The sequence below is a fragment of the Coenobita brevimanus genome, chromosome 50, assembly GCF_032717465.1.
Source record: "Coenobita brevimanus isolate Jiangsu-jjx chromosome 50, ASM3271746v2, whole genome shotgun sequence".
Lineage (NCBI taxonomy): Eukaryota > Metazoa > Arthropoda > Malacostraca > Decapoda > Coenobitidae > Coenobita > Coenobita brevimanus.
In genome coordinates, this window is record NC_137003.1 from 55,505,838 (window position 1) to 55,527,590 (window position 21,753).

The following is a 21,753-nucleotide window of genomic DNA, read 5'->3' on the forward strand; positions in this document are numbered from 1 at the left end:
ATTTAACTTGGCTTTAAACTTGTTTTTGGACTCATTTGGGTGGATTTAGGACTTGGTTGGGGGGAAACCCAAGGCTTAAAAATGCATCCTTATACTTTACGTGTTAAATCTACCCTGAGATACGATGCCCAGCCTGACGATGGGATTTTACTTAACCAATTGCATTGTTAAACTGGGGTATACCTTTATGTATGTAAAAAAAAATTCCCAAAGTCCAGCAAATTCTGAAAACCGGGAAGCTTCCAGGATAAAGGGTCCAGTACCTGTATTAACCAGCTGTCATCATTCTTGTTCAGTTTGGTTATGTTGCCAGAGATCTTGAGGTTGGCCTTACTGGGGGTACATTCACCAAAGAAAAGTTTCAGACCAACATGAATAAGGTTTTGTAAATATCTGAATCACCACATACTACCACTATAAACCATTGTAGATAAATATTACTTGCAGAGAGTCCATAAATATCTGAATCACCACATACTATCACTTTCAACTATTGTAGATGAATATCACTTTCAAATTATTATTTTAAAAAGGCCAGATAACATGCTTTAGGTACAGTAATGTGGCAGTAAAAACTTAAGTAGGCAAAACAGCTTTTACATTTACTCTAACACTGCTGATTTTTTTAAGGACATATCCCATATTTATTTCACTTTACGTAAAAGGAAAAATTGGTAACATCAACTGAAAAGGGAGTCCAGAAATTATTGTAAAATCAAAAGAACGTTAACCAAAGTATTGTTGACTGAGGGATACCTGTATTTGATAAGGTTGTGGGAAAGACCAAGACAAGGAATGTGGAAAAGAGATGAAGCTGGTGGTAAACAGTAAGGGATGGAATATACAGTATATCAAATCTAATACTGTATATGTTGCTTGCTATTAGTGAAGGGGGTCATAGCAAACTGGTTCAGAATTTTATGAATGTTTTTGAACAGTAATGTCTGATAGGTAATTTAGTTGAGAATGAAGGATCGATTGCCAAGGCAAAAACTGACATACAATGTACAGTAATGAGTACCCAGCTGATTTGAACAGACTGAGGTTAGCCTCTACTTATTGACGCTTTTCTTTTTTTTTATGCTTTCTACAACCAAACTAAATTTTTTCAGTTTAACGAGAGGCCCTTATAGTAACGGGGTTATAAAGTATTTTTCAGTCAGCTTAGTCCTCATGATTCAGTAATACATTTCTTGTTGCTGTCAAACATTTTTATGCACCTTAGGAGCATCCCTTCACAGTGAAGGAGTAGGTCCCTAAGAGGATGGCAAGGACGCTGGGTTTACTGTATTTAACTGAGGGTGGCATATGACCCTTTAAAGGAAGTGAGAATGGAAGTGAAAAAGTTATTGCATGACAGTACAGAATGGTGATACCAACTCTAACGTATGGCATTGAAGCTGGACCTTGTTGGAGGGACACAAGTCAAGAGTGAAAGCAGTGGAAATGAGTTATTTGAGAGGAGCATGTGGAGTCACATGTAGAGACAGACTGACAAATGAGGAAGTGATGGAGCATTGTGGGGTGGATGTGGATGTGATAGGAAGCGTTAGGAGAAACAAAATGAGGTGGTTTGGCCATGTGGAGAGGACAGAGAGTGAGAGACTGATAAGGAGTGTATGTGAGTGAGGTGGAAAGGGGAGGGGGAGGCCAAGAATGAGATGGAGAGATGGAGTGGAGAAGTATATGAGGGAGGATGGTGTGAGTTTGGAGCAGGACAGTGAAATGGCAGGGGACAGGGCGACATGATGGCAGTTTGTTTGTGGCCACCCCTTACGGAATTAAGGGGTCTGGTAATAGATAGGTAGATAGAACCTTAATGTGAAATACAGTGTCACAATTTAAAAATAAAATTTTAATACCATGGTATATTCTGCAATGTAGGTTACTCCTGTCCCTGGCCAATTTGAGGTACCATATGCCTCTGAATTTGAGAATGCTGCGCTGTCATTATTGCTGCGCTGTGGCTCCGGCACCCTCATGCAGAGCAGTGACACTGATTCTTCTGCAAGTCTGAAAATACTGGGTTCTGTTGTGGCAGGGGCATCCACATCACCCCCTGCCACCACCCTACCACCTCCACCACCCTCGCCTCTGCCACAAGCTAGGCCATCACAGGTTAGTTACATTCAGTTCTTCTCTCTATAGTACTCCATCCCTCCTCGTCTTCCCTTTTCTTCATCCCCCTTCGCTGTCCTACTCATCCCTTCATCTGACCCCCACACTACCTTTACCATCATCCCTCCCAGAATTTTGTTCTGTCCAGGACTGTCACATCCCAGTCCTTACTGTCCATTTTCATTTTATGTTTATAATACCTTCAGACCCTTCTTTTCGTTTTGCTTTTTTACTTTTCATCTTGTTAGCTGTAACCTCATTTTTACTTAGTGATATTCAGGTGTGTCACAGTTTTCGATGTTTGCTTGTTTGTGTTTGGATATTCAGTTACATTTCTCAAGTACAGTGATCTCTTGTCATGCGTAATTGATAAGGACATTTCTTGATAACGAGAGCATGGAACCTATGTCCTGATTGGCACTGGACACCCTGATCCCTGCGGCACGCCGGCGTTAATTGAGTGGAAATTGGAATATACATCATCTACTTTTATTATCCTGTCACTAAGATATAAGGAAATCAAAGGAACAAACGACATTAGTCCATAGCAAGGGAGTTTGGACAGCAGGGAACGGTGCCTTACTCTGTCGAAAGCATTAGAGATATCAAGGGCTACTGCATGAGTTTCTCCATGTAGGTCAATTGATTGATGGATGGTATGAGTTAGGAGATTGAGTATGTCAATGGTGGATCTTTCGTGGCAAAAACCATATTGTTATTAAGTTGTTGAATTCAAGATGTTTAACAATGTGCTTATTAATTAAAGTTTCAAATCCTTACCAAGAGATGTGACAGCTATTGGTCTGTAATCAGAGGGGTCAGAGGAACTTCCTTTCTTTGGAATTGGGTGGATATTGGCTTCTTTTGCATGAATTTGGGAGTGAAGAAGTACTTATGCATAGTCTGAATAATTTAACTAGTACAGAGGCAAGTTCAGGGGAACAGTTTTTCGAATCATTTGGCGGAGTTCCATCTGGGCCTGAAGCTTTGTTAGTAGGTAAGTTGTCTAAGATGGATTTTACATATCTTGTCTGTATTTTAAGTGGGGCAATTTCGGGAGAGTCAAGTTCTAGTACTGGGACATTCTGGCTGGCATCCTCTATGGTGGAATTTCTGGCAAATGTACTGGCAAAAATATCTGCTTTCCCGCGCAGGTCATTTGTAATGTTGCCATCTGAAGATTTTAGTGGGGGAATGGATGATGACTTGTTAAAGTTATTATTGAAAGAATTAAGAGTTGACCAGAATATTCTGTTGTCATTAGGGTTGTTAAGTAGTTTTGATGCTTGCTTTTGAAGAAAGTGGTAGAGCACCTGACTCGAGACCAAAGGGTCGAGAGTTCGTGTCCCGCCTGGGTAGCTACCCTGCTAGGAGAGGTAGCGCTCTCCCGTCACATAGCGGGGCTATATGATCTATCAAGTTCTAGCTTGGGGAATTCATTTCCCCATTTTTGAAAGCAGTCTATCCCACAGTAGTAAACACAAATGGTCATTTGTCTTGGAGTATATCCTGCCCTGTGCTGGCGATGTACATGTACATTGACCCCTTTATGCGCAGACAGTGCCAGCAGTGTGCATGTGGATCGGCGATCTGGTAAATTTGCTAAAATTCGAAAATACAAATTAGATGCCAAAAAATCGGCTGGGATATTCCCATGCCTCTCTAGGCCTTCCCATATCATATATATACCCAAGAAGAGTGTCCTTGGCTCGAACAGCACAGTTACTGATGAAGAAAATGCAGTGCTTCTGCCTCCTCTTGCTTTGTGGCGGCAGCAGCGAGTGGTGAAGTGTATGGGCGTGACTTGGAAGTTTTCAACTGCCTGCTCAGGGAGAATCTACCTAAAAATCAACATAAATGGCTTCTGTGAGTAATTTTATGGTTGTTCTCCATGTTTTCTCATCATTTCTAACCTATCTAGCAAAAAAAAAAAAAAAAAAAAAAAAAAAAAAAAAAAGTCGAAAATTGGCTGGCACCACGGCTCCACGAGGGTCCAAAGTCTGCTGGCATGGGGTGGGATATAAAGTACCAGGATGTGTTCGTGCTCTACAGCACATACTGGTAAGTACATTTAGTCATAAAAGAAATAATACACAGAATGCACATAGCAGTTACTTGTAGTGCTGTTCACTCAGTTTCAGTATTCCACTCATTTTGCAGTGTTATCTTGTCCATGAATGATATGCAATTTGCGATGCTGCTTTTCGTGTGTTGTCTTTGTGTGTGTCGCTTGACCTACATAAGGCTGTACTCCTGGCCATGTGAGACCTATCAGGTGCAACCCACACCATTTACAACTCAAGGCATATTTTTCTATTTTCATGATTTAATCAGTTATGGAAGCATTTTCAGTGTAAATACAAATACAGTATGGGTGTAACTTGAATCAGTTCCTAATTTCTATAATGTCATTTATTTGAATGATCGTAAAAAGAACCATCATGACCTGAGGGTTTACTGTACTCTGGTGCTTTTGCCTCCCTTCATTCCATTTTCCTGCCTTGATTCCATCCTCAACCTCTTTTGGTTCTTCCCATGTTGTTGGTACTTTTGGTGACGATGGTGATGATGAGAGGATAATGACGTTGAAGTTATATTATTTGTTGGTTTGCTCAAGCCACACGCCCTGCTGTTGTTTGAATAACTTGTACAGATCTCAGTTTGTCAAGTAAACCAACCTTTTCAAATAGATTCATCACTCTGTCTCTCTTTTTTTGAAATATGAGCAGCAATACTAGCCCTGTGCAAGAGAGGTAACGGATAATTTAGGTGTGTAATGGAACAAAAGGGAAAAAAACAAAAACAAAAAAAAGATTCAGGTTTGGTTGTCAGCTTGTTTGTGTTTATACACTGGTGGCACATTTCTGACAGAAGCTGACATTTGCCACTGCCACTTTCACTCTTTTGAAATTATCAGGAGTGATAATTGGCAGCCATAAACCTGCCTACAATTGTCAAAACTATCAGTTTAAAATCATTTTATTTTTAAGGCAATACTGTACAGTACATTACTCATTTCACCACAGTTCTCTCCAGATGATCATACCATCTATGTGAACTGTTCTATAGGCTTTTTAACTCCACATCTCACATGTAACTACTTTATGCTATGTTTGTTCAGTATATATCGGTATTCAGTCTCTGTGTATTAAAATATTTTTCTTGTAGGGCAAGGAAGATGGCCCGCTGGCAACGTCTGAGGTGGGAAGTGGTGGGTGTGTAGGTCGCCTTGGTACCAGTACAACTTCCTCCCCTTCACTGGAAGTTCAGCAGATATTGCACTCGCAGAATGGTATGTTAATACATCATTGTGCCTTACTACATCATTCATTATGTATCCTACTTAAACAGATCACTCATGTGATCACTTGGTTTATCACATATGATTGGTACTGAACATAACATGTGATAACAGAGTTGTGTGGTAATGAATACACAGAACCTGTGTCATGATCCTAATTGGTACCGGGCACCTCACTTATAAATCCATATTTCCCCTTTTACAACAAGTTATACTCACTAAATACAGTACATACATACTGTTGTGGCAAGTATCAGAAACACACAAAGTCATGGTCAGGTTAATAGAAAGTTATGAAAGAGCACAATAAAGAAGAAACACGGACCATATAGCAACCTGAGATGGGCATGAGGTAAAGGGTTCTGAGGTTAGGGGTTGGAAAGTTAGTGGTCTCCACCACCTGAGATTGACTCCTCAACTATACTCCATTTCACCGAGTCTGGCACTATCAGTGATGTCCTTAACACCTGTTGCATTGATAAAGGTCCTCAGAATGGTATATACATTTTTGTTTTGCCTTTCATATTGGTTCTCAAGGTAATGAATAGAAGTTCACCTAGTTCAGAGGATTTACATCAACACTACAGGCGTTATATACATCTTTGATGGTGCCATACTTATTGATATGGAGTACAGGTCTTCATCTTTTATTCCCTGAAAGCCATCAGAAACCACAGATTTTGCACCATCATTGTCGGAAGACACATGCTCAGGTGTGCAATAACACATTTTTTATTTTTTAGCCAAGAAATGTGCAAGAGTGGCAGGAATGCAGATTTTCATGTAGCAGTGATAACAGGAACTGCTATAAGCAAGTTCGTGATAACCAAGGGATCACCGTACACTTCTCTGATGTGTGACCAAAACAATGGCAGTGATTACACTGAGTAACCCAGAATCTGTTGCAGGCACGACTTCTTGTGAGATCCGTATAGATATAATTACCATGTTTAAGGTGCAGAGTGTACTTCAGGAAACATCTCAAAAACAGCAATTTTTATATCATTCTTACTTGTAAAGAGAAAGTTCAGAGTGCAACCGTTCTCCACATGCATCTTAATTTTCTTGTTCATATTCACAATGCTAGGAATGGTATTTGAGTCATCAGGGGAGAGAGCAGGCCATATTACAGTCATCTTTGGCATCATTTTCCTTGGTTTAGACATAAAGTAAACATCATCAGAGCCAAAATGATGATTCATCACCTTATTTGCCTTCCTCTTAGCTGTGTATCGTATTGTATCATTTATAGAGGCTCCAACATGCTTGCATGCATTGATCTTGATCACCTAATGGCAGCTCTACACTGCTTAATCTCTGGCAGCCTCTCTGTTCAGTCCCTTATCCCTGGGGTCACACTTTATGACCTCGTCCCAGGTCATTTTCGGTCTACTTCTCACAGCCCCTTCCCAATGTTCATGCTCCTCACCCTCCGCACCCAGTTGTCATCCTCCATCCTCTCAACATGCCTAAACCATCTCAATCTACCCTTCCTCATCACAGCATCTATACACTTCAGTCCCATCTTTTCTCTCAGCTCTTCAATTGTAATCTTAGTCCCTCCAGGCCTCGCATTCAAGGATGCACTACACATCCATCTAATCATGGTTGTTTCTGTATGTTTGAGCCAACAAATACCTTCTTCCTTTACTGCCCAGGTCTCACTGCTGTACAGCAATACACTCCTAACATGCCACATACAAGGAACCCTTAGCATGGAGGGAGAGGTCTCTCAGTGTCAGGAGAGGCAGCAGCTCCGTGAACTCCCTCCAAACACTCCTTTCCCTAGTCGCAAAGCTAGCTCCAGCCCCACCTCCAGCACATAACCTGTCCCCCAAATAACAAAACTCCTCTACACACTCAAGAAACTCATCAGCAACATCAGTCCTTTCATACCTTATAGTCTCTAGATGCTTTCCCTAGCACTCTGCATAGCACACACAGCCTTATCTTGCAGTCTACCTCTAATACCACTACACCCATTGTGTACCCATTTATCACAAACACTGCATAGGCTGGAGTTGCTTCCCACACTCTTGTGGCAAACTGCACATGGTCTTACTTCCTCTGCTTTGACAGTACAGTCACCAGCCCTAGATATCGTCACTTGTTTTATCCACATTTACTCCCAAACCCATGTCCCCCATTCTGTCTCCATTTCCCAAATCATTCCTCTGCCTTCCTTTCATTCTCTGCAGTCAACATCAAGTCATTAGCATACAACATCTCCCATGGGAGTCCATTTCTGGAGTAATGTGAGAGATCTTCAAACGCCATGACAAATAACAAGGGGCTCAAGACTGACCCCTGATGCATGCCAGCAGTCGTGTAAAACTCTTCACTTAAATCTCCAATCATTTTCACTTAGGTGCAAGCACCCAGCTTTTGTCTTTGTACATCTGTCAATTGGTACTGAGTCAAGAACATCCCTGATGCTGTCAAGACTAACATAACATGTTTGAGCATTCGTGTTGTCCCCTGGTTTAATGACTACCATAGAATGCTGATTACGAACAGTCTTCATCATCATTGCTACTTATTTCTATGATGTCTTTTGTTAAGTCGTTCTTGCCATCTTTCTGACCAGGTCAGCAAATGTCTCAGAGACTGGCTGGCAACCCGTTGTGGTTGCCATCAGTGCCTCTGATCTCTCGGTATGCCTTTTATTGCCTCAATGATTGATGATGTTGCCTTCTCAGCCAGATCCTTCTTGGTGTTTTAGAGCAGTTTCTTCCATTGATCAGAACTTCATCTGCAGGCGTTACGCACTGGCTGCAGAACCATCGAAAGCCTAGCAAGTGACTCCCTTTCTTGAATGGCTAATCACCCAAGTCAAGATTTTCACAGGAGAGGGAAAACTGCATGGTGCAGTATGCACACATCAGTGCTTGTACAGTTTTAGCTACGGACTTACTACAATGAGGTCATTGATGATTTTGGCCCATGTTTGATTAGAAAACTTGAACAACAACAACAAAAGCAGTGGGAAACAAAAAACTTACTACCTGGTGTAAACTCAGGTAGCACAAACATGTGTTAGTTCTGCCCTAATTTAGGGGATAAAAAGGTTAAATAAATAAAGACAAAGAGAAACAAAAACAGAAGAAAGCAAAGAAAAAATGCTAGATGTTAAGCAGCACCCTTTCCCTTGGTTCCACTTGCACAGACTCAGAGTTTCTTAATAGTGTGTACCATGTGAAGGTGGGATTGGGCTACCCTACCTCATACACGTGAGGGTGGAGTTAGTTACTAATACGATAACTTTTCCCAGTTACGGATGACAGTATGGATGGTTGAGCCTTGCACAACGGCACAATGTTTACAGTACTTGCACTGCCATATGCAGTGGCAGTATTTATGGACCTAACCTTATCACTTATAGAAACCAGTTGGCCCTCTGTTCTGCATGTAGTCTGGCAAAAAATTTACTTATGATTAAGTGAGCTTTACAGGTTTATGTGGCATTCTTACATATATTTGATTTACTTTCAGGATTTCAAAAGGAGCATGAATATAATATAATTTATAAGAGAGAGAAAGTTTAATTAAATAAAGTGTAGATGAGTATCAGTTATTTGGAAAAGATAATTGTTCATATAATACTATTTGTCTTCAAATTTTGAAGGTAAAAACGAGGAGTATGGCGATGAAGAGGAAGAGGAGGAAGACTTAAGACAGAGCAGAGAAAGGGAACTGGCTGAGGATGAGGAGGATGGGGATGATGAAGAGGAGGAGGAGGAAGAGGAGGAGGAAGAACCTGAAGCCCTCCGCCAGCCTCTCCCACCCTCCCAGGCTCCTTCACAACCTGAGACTCAACCCCTGCCCAACCTGGTGAAGCCACCAGCATCATTACCCCAGCCACCAGCACAGCCCTTGCCACAGCTGCCAGCCTCATTATCTCGGCCACCATCCACACTGTCACAGCCACCATCGTCTCTTCCACAGCCACCGTCATCTCTTCCACAGCCACCGTCATCTCTTCCACAGCCACCGTCATCTCTGCCACAGCCACCATCATCCATACCACAGCCACCATCTTCACTGTCACAGCCACCATTGTCTCTGCCACAGCCTCCATCATCGCTCCCACAGCCACCATCATCACTACAGCAACCTCCATCGTCTTTACCCCATCCACCATCGTCTCATGCCCAGTCACCATCATCTCTTGCCCAGCCACCATCTTCTCTTGCCCAGCCACCATCATCACTGCCCCAACCACCTTGTCAACTGTCAGCAAGCACCTCCCAGCCAGCACCTTCTATTACCCAGAGCCTGGCCAGTCTGGCCCAGCTAACCCAGCAACACTCACAGCATGAACACAAAGCAACGCCATCACCACTTGACGTGTGAGAATGCGATATATTCTTTAGTTTGCATTTGATGTGTTGTATGCGGCATATGCTAGGAGTGTAATATCGTATGGTAGTGAGCCCTGGGCAGTAAAGGAAGAGTATATTCATAGGCTCAAGTGTGTAGAAATGACAACAATTTGATGGATGTTTAGTGCGTCCTTGAATGAAAGGCTTGGGGGGACTAGGATTGCGTTTGAAGAGCTTAGAGGAAGGTTAAGACTTGAGTATAATGGTGTTGTGATGAGGAGGGGTAAATTGAGATGGTTTGGGCATGTTGAGAGAATGGAGGATGACCGTTGGGTGCAGAGGGTGCAGAGTGTGAATGTCAGGGATAGGGTTGCGAGAGGCAGACCATAAAAAACCTGGGATGAGGTCATAGGTTGTAACTTCAGGGATAAGGGACTGAATAGGAAGACTGCCAGAGATTGAGCAGCATTGAGGGTTGCCATTAGGTGACCAGTGTTGACATGCAAGCATGTTGGAACCTTTATAAACGATATGACATAAAAATGATGCCCTGTTTCTTCTTCAGGAATCTCTATATTAGGGTTAGCTGTGGTACAGCTATGTTTTTTATGGACTGGAAGCTGAACCAGGTGCCATAACCAGCTAATTAATTCCCAGGAGTTGCTGAAAGGTGTTGGGGAAAAAGAAAATTTAGTGATTAATTAAGGCGCTCCAGTCAGATTGAGCCAGTGTAGGTTTACATCCAAGGGATGGTTGGGGCTTATTGCCCATGTAATGCCACTCAGGGATGAGTGAGGCTGGTCACTCTCATCTTAAATGTCGTGACTAACTTGCCTAGCCCCGGGCTCCTACGCTTCCCATGGGGCAACATAGGATTGGATGATGGATGGATGGATGAATAAGATTTTTAACAATATGTGTCTTATCTGTGTACAGTCATACAAAAGAAAGATCACTTGAGTGACTGTACATGTGGTTGAATGTTTCCTGTATGACAGTGATGATTATGTGAATAGTCACTACGCTTGTAGCCACATTTCACTCTTATAGTACTTCCCAGGGTCAATGGTAATTATCCATCTACCATCTAGATATTTGGTGTTTAATCTTACTTAACCTAATCTGACCTAACCTAACCTAACCTACTATAAAGAGTTATGGTTGTTGGGGGCACTCATCATCCAGTCACTCGATGTAGTGCTGCTCTTGGGTCCCTGCTCTTTCTCACTTTCTTCATTCCATTTTTCCTCTTCTGTCTTTCTTTCCTTCATTCTTTGCTCTTCCCTTTGTCTGTGGGCAACTCTACACTGAGTGACAAGCCAAATGGTTTCCAGTACACCAGGAAAGCATTTACAATGCTGAGTGGTAACTGTATAACCAATTATGGTTCCTGGTGGTTTAGTGGGCAGTTAAGGGGCCTCAGTTGGATTGAGCCGGTGCAGGTTTAAATCCAAGAGGTGATTGAGATTTATATCTCATGTAATGCCACTGGGGGATGAGTGAGGCTGGTCACACTCATCTTACATGCCAGGACCAACTTCCCTAGCCCCGGACTTCTACGCTTCTTTTGGGGCAGCACTGGATTAGATGATGAATGAAAAAATGAATAATCATGAGAGTGAAGTATGGCTGCAAGCTTGGTGCCTAACTAGTTACACAGTCACCATTCTTAGGGAGGAAACGGTCAGTTACAAGCAGATGGAGTTATAGTCAAGAGACTCATATTGTTGCAAATATTATTACACATATTAGATTTTTTTTTTTTTTTCTCGACAGTTTCCAGTAACTATTGAAGTAATTAGCAGGTTTTGGCACTTAGTTTAGCTTTAAGTTCATAGAACACATCGGCTGTTCTGTGGCCATCTACAGAATGGGAAATTCCAAGGGGAAGGATGGCATCATTATTGTGTGATTTGTGGAGCATATGTAAGAGTAGGTGGACGTCTTTATGGACGGTTTAACGTTGATGTTGGAGTGAGATGAGTTTGTGACGTCCCCATTGCTGTTCATTACTATCCACCAACACTATATGCCAAACTGTGATTGATTGCAATGTGGCTCTGTGAGGTTTGAATGACTGAAACCCTCATGTCAATATCTTCCGTATCTTGTTTATGCATCATTGTGACATAAAGGCCATAGAAGAAAAGTTTCTTAAAGTTGCTTAAATTAATTAGTAAGAGTAAAATTATTAAGCAGGTCTTTAGTTAGTACTTTTGTCTTGCAGTAAATTCTTCTTTGTCTTTGTTAGATTTGCATCTGTGCGGAGCCTACCTACCCAGTTGACTTGTGCCCAGCTGGAGGCAGAGATTAAGGCCGGCACTGTTAGTCCAGACTCTTCAGGCTCTGCAGGTTCCGCACCGCATGCTGGGTAGGTACTGTACCAAGCAGCACTGTTTTAACACTGTGCTAATTATCCTCACTCTTTTCACTTTCCTATACAGTATATACTGTATATATATATATATATATATATATATATATATATATACACACACACTGTACACTTATACTCACCTGCTTGTTCTCAAACCCACCGTTTTTATATTTCGTTTTCTGTTTGTGTTGGCCTACTTCCAGTTGAATTATGATTTTATGTTTTGACCATTTTCATGGTTGGGTCACCCATCTACCCATTCAACATGTAGCTACAAATGACTGAAATGAGTGACAGGCCAACTGGTTTTCTGTAATCCAGGAAACTATTTTTTATTGGGTGGTAAATATACAGTATAACCAGAAAATGGAGGCATGGTAATTTGATTAGGGAACTCCAGTTGAGTACCGTATGACCCTTAAAGGTTCAGGTGCAATGAATGGTTGGGGTTCATTATTTAGTTAGTGTCCTAAGGAGCATGTTACTGTTTCCCCCCTGCTTCGATCGTTTCGTTTCGTTGAAATTGGTGACCGATTTGGCCTTACGAGCTGGATTTGGCTCTTATTTAGATTTCAGTTCATAGAAAGCATCATCTTTTCCATGGCCATTTTCAGTACTGGGATTCATAAGAGGAAATATGGTATCATTTTTTCATTATTTTTTTTTTGGATAAATTGCTGGAATATATTAGTAGGTATAAAGTACTTTATTTATACTTGTAAAGTAGTACAGTGTATGGTAATTGTGTTGCTCTTTGTGGTACTCAAGCAGTGTACAGGGAAGGAGAGCACGAGGCTTCAACCATGTGAGGAACACTGCAGAACAGGCTAACAGGAACTCAGCCAACCCTGACCACAGTCAAATAAATGGACCTGTAACTCCAGGGTAAGTAACACTCACTTTTATAAGTAAACATTTTTGAATTTATAAAAGGAATTAAGGGAAATTCATACGCTTTATCAAGATTTAGCATGACTACTTTTACTACATTTCAATTTTTATTTTGTAAGTGTATTGTATGCAGAAGACCCTGCAGATGGTAAGGGATGTGCCAGTGCTACTGGTTTCTGATTGACAGATTAATTAAACACCATGGTGTCTGTCCCACCCATGGTCTACTTGATTGCCATGTTTGCAATAGTCATGGATGATTTTTACTTCCGTGTCAGATTGCAAGATATAGTACAGTAATGGCATATGTGATTGGAATTACTACAATATTACTTAGAAAAATCTTGACCATTAGGAATGATCTTTTTAATTTCTTATATTTTGTTAAATACAATCATAGACTTGTATTCTAGGACAATCTTTCATAGGCCAGGAGCATTAGCTCAAATTCAAAGGGAACCTGCAAAAAAACTCGAGAAAGCTGATTTTTTCAGGAAAGCTACTTGGAAGCATGCTAAGTCAAAATCTGTAAACATTCCAAACATTCCACATGAGCTAGTCGCATGGAATGAAAATCCAAGATGGCCGCCAATGGCATGGGACGCTTATATAGCTTTGGAACCAGAAGTCACAGATGGTCATGTAATACCTCTTTTTAAGAGGTTTTTTGAGTATAAGAAAACCATTTTTACCATTATTTCAATGATTTGTTGACGGATGTGCAAGATATCATCAAGTTGATGTACTATTTAAAAAATAAAACTAAAAAAAAAAAAAATTCAACACATTTAAAGTTAACAACCAGCACTAACTTTTGCCAGCAGCAGTTATTGAACTGCTTCTAAATAAAACATTTTTTTTTTTAGTATCAGAACTATAGTCCATTTCACTGAGTCTGGCACTATATCAGTGTTATCGTCAACATCTGTAGCATTGATAAAGGTCCTCAGTACTGGATATACTTTTTTGTATTGCCATTATATTGGTTCTCAAGGTAATAAATAGAGGTTCACCTAGTGCAGAGAATTTACATCAGCGCTACAGGGATTAATGACATGGCTCATGGTGCCAAACTTGGTGAAATGGAGTATAGTTATGGTCACAGTTATAGCATGGGGACTTAGTATCTTCTCCATCCGGTGGGCATGAATTTGCACAATATTGGCCAATACAAGAAGAACGCATAGGTATACAGTAGAGTCATGCTTTCTGACATTTGCATCTTTTGCCACACATTTGCTTACACCTACACAGTGAGAAGAACATGCTTTGTTTCTACAGGTCTGTTAGTCAAAATGAGATTGAGTATTGCTCCTAGAAGCTCCCAACCCTTGGCAGTAGATCCTCAACATCCTCAACATTGCCAAACCACTCCTGAACTGTGAAGTAGGCTCAATATGAGTGGTACTTTGCAGCTGAGGATGTGGGAGGTAGGCTTTGAAGTTGGAAGCTGATGGATGCTTTGCTCATCCTCTGCATGTATTGCACAAAGCTCAGCTCATCAGTGTTCTTCATGTCAGATTTGCATTATATAACTTCAGTAAGAATATTTCCACCACACTGGCAACATCTTCATGGCTGGCATCTCTCTTAAACACATCCATCGTCCTCCAATCCTCGCTTTTCAAGACTGTCATGGACTTCTTTTTGCCAGTGCCTTTTAAGGCAGCGACTATGTCACATCCGGTGATAGCATGTGCCATCAGTACAGTAAAACCTCGATATAACGGACTTCAATAGACTGGAATTCGCTTTTATCAGACTCGAGGAGCTACCGGACTAAATGCAAAAGTTTTACACTTAAAATCTGAAAAAACAAAAAAAAATCAAGATAGAATAATATTTTTTGCTCCATAGTGCAGCTTAATAAATTTCCAGTGATGTATAATTTATTGTAATTGGAGCAGTAGTACCACAGAAAAATGATACTGAACAGGAAGTCATTCAGATGACGGCTGTGGCCATCATCCGAACATCTGAGCCTCAGAAGCCAATGACGGCCAAAGCTGTCAGCAGTACGTGAATGGATTAAGATAAATGCCCAGTCATTTGTGGCATTTGTGAAAGTGAAGCTGTACCCCCAAATGACCCAAAATGGAGTTGTCAAGTCTCTTTATAGGGTCTCTAGTGTACACTTTTGCCAAAAGGTTCTTGAACTGCCGGCCAAAATCTATATTGGAAGGAGTAGAATGGGCTCATCATTTCAGAATGCTTATTACACCTGAGTGCAAGTAACCTACCTGTATGTTATTGTGCTTATGTATGGTGCCTAACAGTTACTGCTGAAACTGTTAATATTGTGTTACAGTACAATTGAGGGAGATATCTTCATATTTTTCATTTATTGACCAGATTACATAGTGCTCATAACCAGTACAGTATTGTGTTACAGTACAATGAAGAGAGATTTTTTAGGTTTTTTATTCATTTACCAGATTGCATAGAGCTTGCATCCAGTATTATGTTACGATACAATCGAGAAGGATGTTTTCAGATTGCATGGTTCTTACAGCCTTCATGAAGTTCTTTGAGGAAATTATTTGGATACAATGATTACAAGCATTTCCATATGTAATCAGGAGAGGACTGTTTGCCTTAGACACACCTGTGGTAGAGGTACAGTATATAAAGCCCCAAGTTTAGCGTCATCATCATTTGAGGTTTTGTGGTTAGCTGTGGCCTGCAAATATTCCCGAACACTAGGTTTCGCGTGAAAACTCCTCCATTAGCTACAAGAAAATGTAAACAAACCGCACGCTTGGAAAGCGATCATCACTTGTTTGCTGCCATTGCCGTAGAAGAGATGCAGCACAGGATGGATGTGTTGCGTGGAAAGGCAGAGGCAGCAAGGGCAGAGGAGGGTGGAGGTGCCAGAGGTGGTGGGGCACAGTAGCCTCACCACCTGCCTTGGAAATTACACCCTCATCCCATCCATTAAGCATATCACTCCAGCCTTCCAAGTTTTTTTTTTTTTTTTTTAATGTGTCCGACTCTGGGCATAGGCTTCACAGCCTGCTCTCAAGGCCCTGTAGTCCTCCTACATACCATACACCTCCACATGTCACCACTTTGGCGCTAACACCCACCGTCCATATTGAATACATGCTAGGGCTGTCTGATACAGGACTGGTGTATTGGTATTAGCGAGGGTATTTTCACAATATGTCAGCGGGTCTTTTGGTAGATCAGTGAAGTCTGTTTTTATTAAATTCAAATCCTTAAACTGTTCCCTGCCCCAGCAAGGAACCTGGGTCAGGTAGGACTGTGGGCCACCTCTCTTCCGACTGATCTGCCACATGTACTTTGTATTAATATTAGTTCCTTTTTAGGTGTGATCAGCAAATTTTACATTGCATACATGGGTTTTAGGGGGAGTTGTCAAGGGACCCGGAACCAATTAGCCTGTTTCCTATAGGATTAATACCCCAACTTCAGCAGTTTCGTGGTTTGCAGTACAGTACTTTTCATGGAACCAATTAGGTGTTAAACTTGGGACTTTACTGTACTATTATAAAGTTATTTGTTGCTGAGTGCCATTATCACTCATTAGTGGTGTTGTATGCAGAGTGAGCGCAAGCGACTTGAATGAACTGAGGAACTTAGTGATGACATGTGTCAGCTTGAGCCGGGAACAGACCCAAGAGGCAGCAGCGCAGACACAGGCACTCACACTCAAGCTGGACAAGGCTCTCCATCAGGTTACGCAGCTGGCGAAACAGTATGTCACTTTTTTTTTTTTTTTTTTTCCCCCCCCCTGTAATCCCTGGTTGTCGTTAGAAATGTCCTTCTCAGATTCACATTATTGGTTCTTCTGTGTATTTCATATTCTGTTTTGCCTATCACATTCTCTTTAAAAAAAAAAAGTAAGAAATTATGTTGAAGTTCATATTGATAATTATTTAATGATATATATTATCTGATTGGCATTGCTGATTTATGTTTACGTGTATTTTTGTGTGTTGAATGTGCATTTACAGAGTGGAAGAGGTGAGGGTAGCTCAGGCACGGGCCCATGTGGAGCTCCCAGGAGTGGTTGCCACAGCCCTACGACCAGTTCTTGAGGCTTCAGTCAGACCAGCCCTGGAGAACACACTCAGGAATGAATTGCGCTCTGTTGTTCTCCCAGGTCCTGATTTTACATTTTATATTTACCCTTTTTTGTTCACGGTTGGCCATAGTCAATACATTAACGCAGGATGTTATTCCTTCACATACTGTTGCTGCAAGTGCAGTCAGGATGAACGATTTGTTGCCCTGTACCCATATGCTGCCAAGGAAAGAGCTATTGTTACTCTATTGTGTTCCTAATGTGAATTTGAAATTCTTAAGAAAGTTTAAATTAGCTGAAGTGTTACTGTTGTCACCCCGTGCTTATCTAAATATGAACCTGTTGAACTACAGGCTGAAGTTGCACTTCTTCAGTGTACCATCCTCCTTTTGGGAGATGGGAAGTGAGTTGAGCAACATTTGTAATCATATGTATAAACCAGGTAGTGAAGGTTGTGAAGCCAGTCAGTTATACTGTTGCCAACATGTGAAAATGCTGCTCCCCAGCAGCTTAGTTATAGTGGGAGTGAAGGTTTAAACAAACTGCTGCTGAACCCCCTCCCCTCTTTTTTTTTTTTTTTTTTTTTTTTTTTTTTTTTAATACAAGTTTGTCTTGCTTCTCATTTCACACTGCTGCCTTCCTCCTCTTACAGCAGGACATACTGTGATCACTTTAGCAGTTGTACTTGTGTACTTGTATTTACCTTGTTGTGATATACAGAAAATGAGCTACGCTCATGGGGTCCTGTCTCTATTTCTCAGTAAGTCGAATTTTGCTTTGAACTCATTAAGTTTTTAGACTGGACAATCTCTTTGCCCAGGCTATTCCACAGGTCTGTGCATCTATATGGAAAACTATATTTCTTGATATCCTTGTGGCAACTTGGCTTTTTCAGTTTCATTCCATGTCCTCATGTTACTCTCCCATCGCATACAAACAGATCTTTTCTGTCAATTTTATCTACTCCCATCATGGCCCTGAACACTGCAATCATGTCTTCCCTCTCTCTCTCCTTTCTTCTAAGGAAGGCAGATCTAGCTTTTCCAGCCTCTCTCTGTATGACAGATCTGCCATGCTAGGGACCATCTTGTTTGCTATTCTTTGTATTATGTCAGTCTTGTGTACACGGCTGGATTAAGCATGTGGGAGGCCCAGGGCCCGCTTGGAAGGGAGGCCCCCTTTCCAACTCCCCCAGTGGCATACACCACAGACTGGTAACCTAAATCCTAATATATAAATAGGACACTTTTAGTTAGGAAATACTGAACGGGGACTATTCATCCAATGCTGTAATATGTAATGCATAAACACAAAATGAAATGAACACAAGTTGCTCTGGTGGGAGGCCCCCTCTTGGTGGGTGGCCCAGGGCCCGGGCCCCTTGGGCCCCCCCCCCCTTAATCCGGCGGTGCTTGTGTATATCTTTCTTTTTGTGTGGGGACCACAATAGTGCTGCATATTCCAACATGGGGCAGATCGTGGCCACTATCAATTATTTCATCATGTCCTCATCCATGTAATGAAATGCTACTCTGATGTTCTTGGCCCCTTGGGCCCCCCCCCCCTTAATCCGGCGGTGCTTGTGTATATCTTTCTTTTTGTGTGGGGACCACAATAGTGCTGCATATTCCAACATGGGGCAGATCGTGGCCACTATCAATTATTTCATCATGTCCTCATCCATGTAATGAAATGCTACTCTGTTGTTAGTCAAGAGCTTATACGTCTCTCTAAATGTCTTGTTAATGTGATTTTCTGGTGACAAACTGTCCTAGACCAGCACTCCCAAATTTTTCTCTTCTCTTGCTTTTGTAATTGGTTCATTACCAATCAAATAATTCAGTGATGGCCTCTTGGTACTTTTACCCATTTCCAATATTTTACATTTTTTTGCATTGAAGTTCTTTTCCCACATCTGGCTCCAATCATGAATCCTATCCAGGTCCTCCTGCAGCATTTTACAGTCTTCCTCTGTTTCAACTTTCCTCAACATCTTTGCATCATCAGCAAACAGACTTGCATAACTGTTCATTCCATCTATCATCGTTTACGTAAATCAGGAACATCACTGGTGCTAACACTGAGCCCTGTGGGACTCCACTTGTTACATCCCTCCATCCAGACATCCTGTCCTTTATTACTATCCTCATTTGTCTGTCTCTTAAGAAGTCTGTCATCCACTCCAGGAGGTTTCCCTTCAGTCCTTCTGTGTGCTTCAGTTTCCACATTAGTCACTTGTGGAATACCATGTCAAAGGATTTCTCCAAATCTAAATACACACAATCCATCCAACTGTCTCTATCCTGTAGCATGTCAATCACTCTTGAGTAAAAGCTCAACAAATTGGAAGCACATGACCTTGCACTTCTGAATCCAAGGTGACTTTCTGCCAAAATGTTCATCTCCTCCAGATATTTTATCCATTTGTCAGGATTCTCTTGCACAGTTTTGCAACCATGCTGGTCAGGGACATTGGTCTGTAATTTTGGGGTTCTTCCTTGTTTCCTCCCTTATAAATTGGTGCCACATTGGCCCTCTTCCATTCCCTCCATTCAAAGTGTGCATGTATGTGGTGTTTATTTTACTTCCTTTGCTAGTTCCCACAGCTTCACTTACAGTAAGTCTTCATGCTTGGTGCACATGTATTACTGTATTTAGGTTTTTGACATAGCTTTTACCATTTATTCCTGACTAGGATATAGATATGCCAGTGACATGCTTTAGGGTCATGTTTGATGACCAGGTGTAGGCTGGGGCACTATATTATATGGTGCTGGTGAGGGATGCCCTCCTGTGGTGGCACTGATATAGCATAGGTTATACAAATATCCTTCAGCTCTTTGATTCCATCCCTCCTTTTTTTTTTTTTTTACGCAGTACAGAGGGAACCAAAGGCTGGAAGCCCACAACATTGTTCCCTCAAAAAAATAAAATAAAAAAAAAATAAGATCCATTCTTCTTGAGATGCCTGGACACATTGTATTTAAAAGACTGGAGTCATAGGCAGAAGGGAAAACTGATAGAGGGAGACAGTACCAGAGCTGACCTGTTGCATGCATGAAGAACCAGGAGTATAATTGACTCTTGCATTAGGGAGTTAGACAGAAAAAGGGTGAGAGTCTTCAGCCAGACAGGTGCTACACGCCTGCCATAATGGTGGAGGTATGCAAGCTGGAGAGTTCAGAAGAGTAGTGATCATCAAAGTAGTAATAGATAGAGATGATGATGCAACAGAGTGGTAAAGAGACAGAGGTTGAAGATGTCAGCAAGAGGATGATGGTGATGGGTGATGCATTGGAGTATCAGTGGTTCATGGGCTATGCTGTTGCCAGTAAGCGTAATTTTCAGGAAGGTGTCATGAATTAGCGAATTTCAAGAATTAGCCTCTTCTGTCTTTCTTTCCTTCATTCTTTCCACTTCCTTCAGTCTGTGGGTGACTCTACACTGAGTGACAAGCCAAATGGTTTCCTGTGCACCAGGAAACCATTTACTACGCTGGGTGGTAACCATATAACCAAATTTTGGCGCCTGGTGGTTTAGTGGGTAATTATTGCGCTCCAATCAGATTGAGCCAGTGAAGGTTTATATCCAAGGGGTGGTTGGGGTTGATTGCTCATGTAATGCCACTCAGGGATGAGTGAGGCTGGTCACTCTCATCTTAAATGTTGGGACCAACTGCCTAGCCCCGGGCTCGTATGCTCCTCATGGGGCAACGTAGGATTGGATGATGGATGGATGGATCAAGAATTAGTAAGGGGGTTTGGAATGTAACCCTCTCTAATTTTTTTATTGGGTGAGGTTACTGTACAGTATATACTTCAGTTTTACTATAAATATAATTTTATATACAATTGATTTGTATTTGCATTTTCAGGACTGCAGATTTCAAGAAGTTTGCAGATTTGCTGTTGCGGAAGGTAATGGTTTGAGTTTGCGGATTTGCATTTATGGAAGTGAATTTTCGTTTGCTGTCCTCAGCTCAGCTTTACAACAGGATTTGGTCTGAGAGTTTCTTTCCTCCTGCTTGACGTGCGGTGGTCATCCAACCATTTCTTAAGCCTGGTAGAACCGGTCACCTTCCTCAAGGCTACTGTCCCATTGCTGTGACATTTGTTTATGTAAACTACTTGAATGCATGATCAGTTGTTGATTCATGCGGCACCTTGAATCCTGTTGTCTTCTTTTCCCCCTTACAGTTTTGATATCGAAAAACTCATTGCACTTTAGATCCTCTCCTTCATCTGGAATATTTTATCTGTTTTACCTTTTCTCTTTGCCAGTCTGTCATTGCAGTAGTTTTTTATTTGGAAAAGGCTTACGATGCTACATGGCAACGTCATATTTTTTGTTGTCTTTGTTCCTCTGGTCATTATGGTAACATTGGTGTTTTTCTTCAAAATTTCCTTTTCCTCCGCACCTTCCTTGTCTGCCTCGGTGCCCATCTCTCCTGTGCCTTCCCTCGGCATGAAGGCATCCCCCAGGGCTGTGTCCTCAGTATTACCCTCTTTATCATCGCCATTAAACCCTAGAGTCTGCAAATCTCTTGGCCCAACTGTCGCCCCAGTTGCAAAAAGGCATTGATTTTTCGACTTTCACTAAGGCAAAATTTTCTCTTACCAATTTGAAGAGCTTGAATTTACACACCTGAAAATGCCAGTCTCAGTCCCACAGGCCCAATCGACTGTCAGATATTATA

At 41.5% G+C, this 21,753-nt stretch overlaps 1 protein-coding gene across 1 annotated transcript in view; it reads left to right on the top strand.

The window, feature by feature from the left end:
• The window catches only part of Ge-1 (Enhancer of mRNA-decapping protein 4 homolog Ge-1), a 78,891-nt gene that overhangs the window by 40,938 nt on the left and 16,200 nt on the right, over window positions 1-21,753 (top strand). Inside the window, exons 13-19 of the mRNA XM_080272351.1 lie at window positions 1,885-2,103; window positions 5,287-5,410; window positions 9,045-9,768; window positions 11,993-12,112; window positions 12,890-13,003; window positions 16,575-16,727; window positions 16,987-17,135. Of these exons, the coding sequence (XP_080128477.1) occupies window positions 1,885-2,103; window positions 5,287-5,410; window positions 9,045-9,768; window positions 11,993-12,112; window positions 12,890-13,003; window positions 16,575-16,727; window positions 16,987-17,135 (1,603 nt within the window). The remainder of the gene's footprint in view (window positions 1-1,884; window positions 2,104-5,286; window positions 5,411-9,044; window positions 9,769-11,992; window positions 12,113-12,889; window positions 13,004-16,574; window positions 16,728-16,986; window positions 17,136-21,753) is intronic.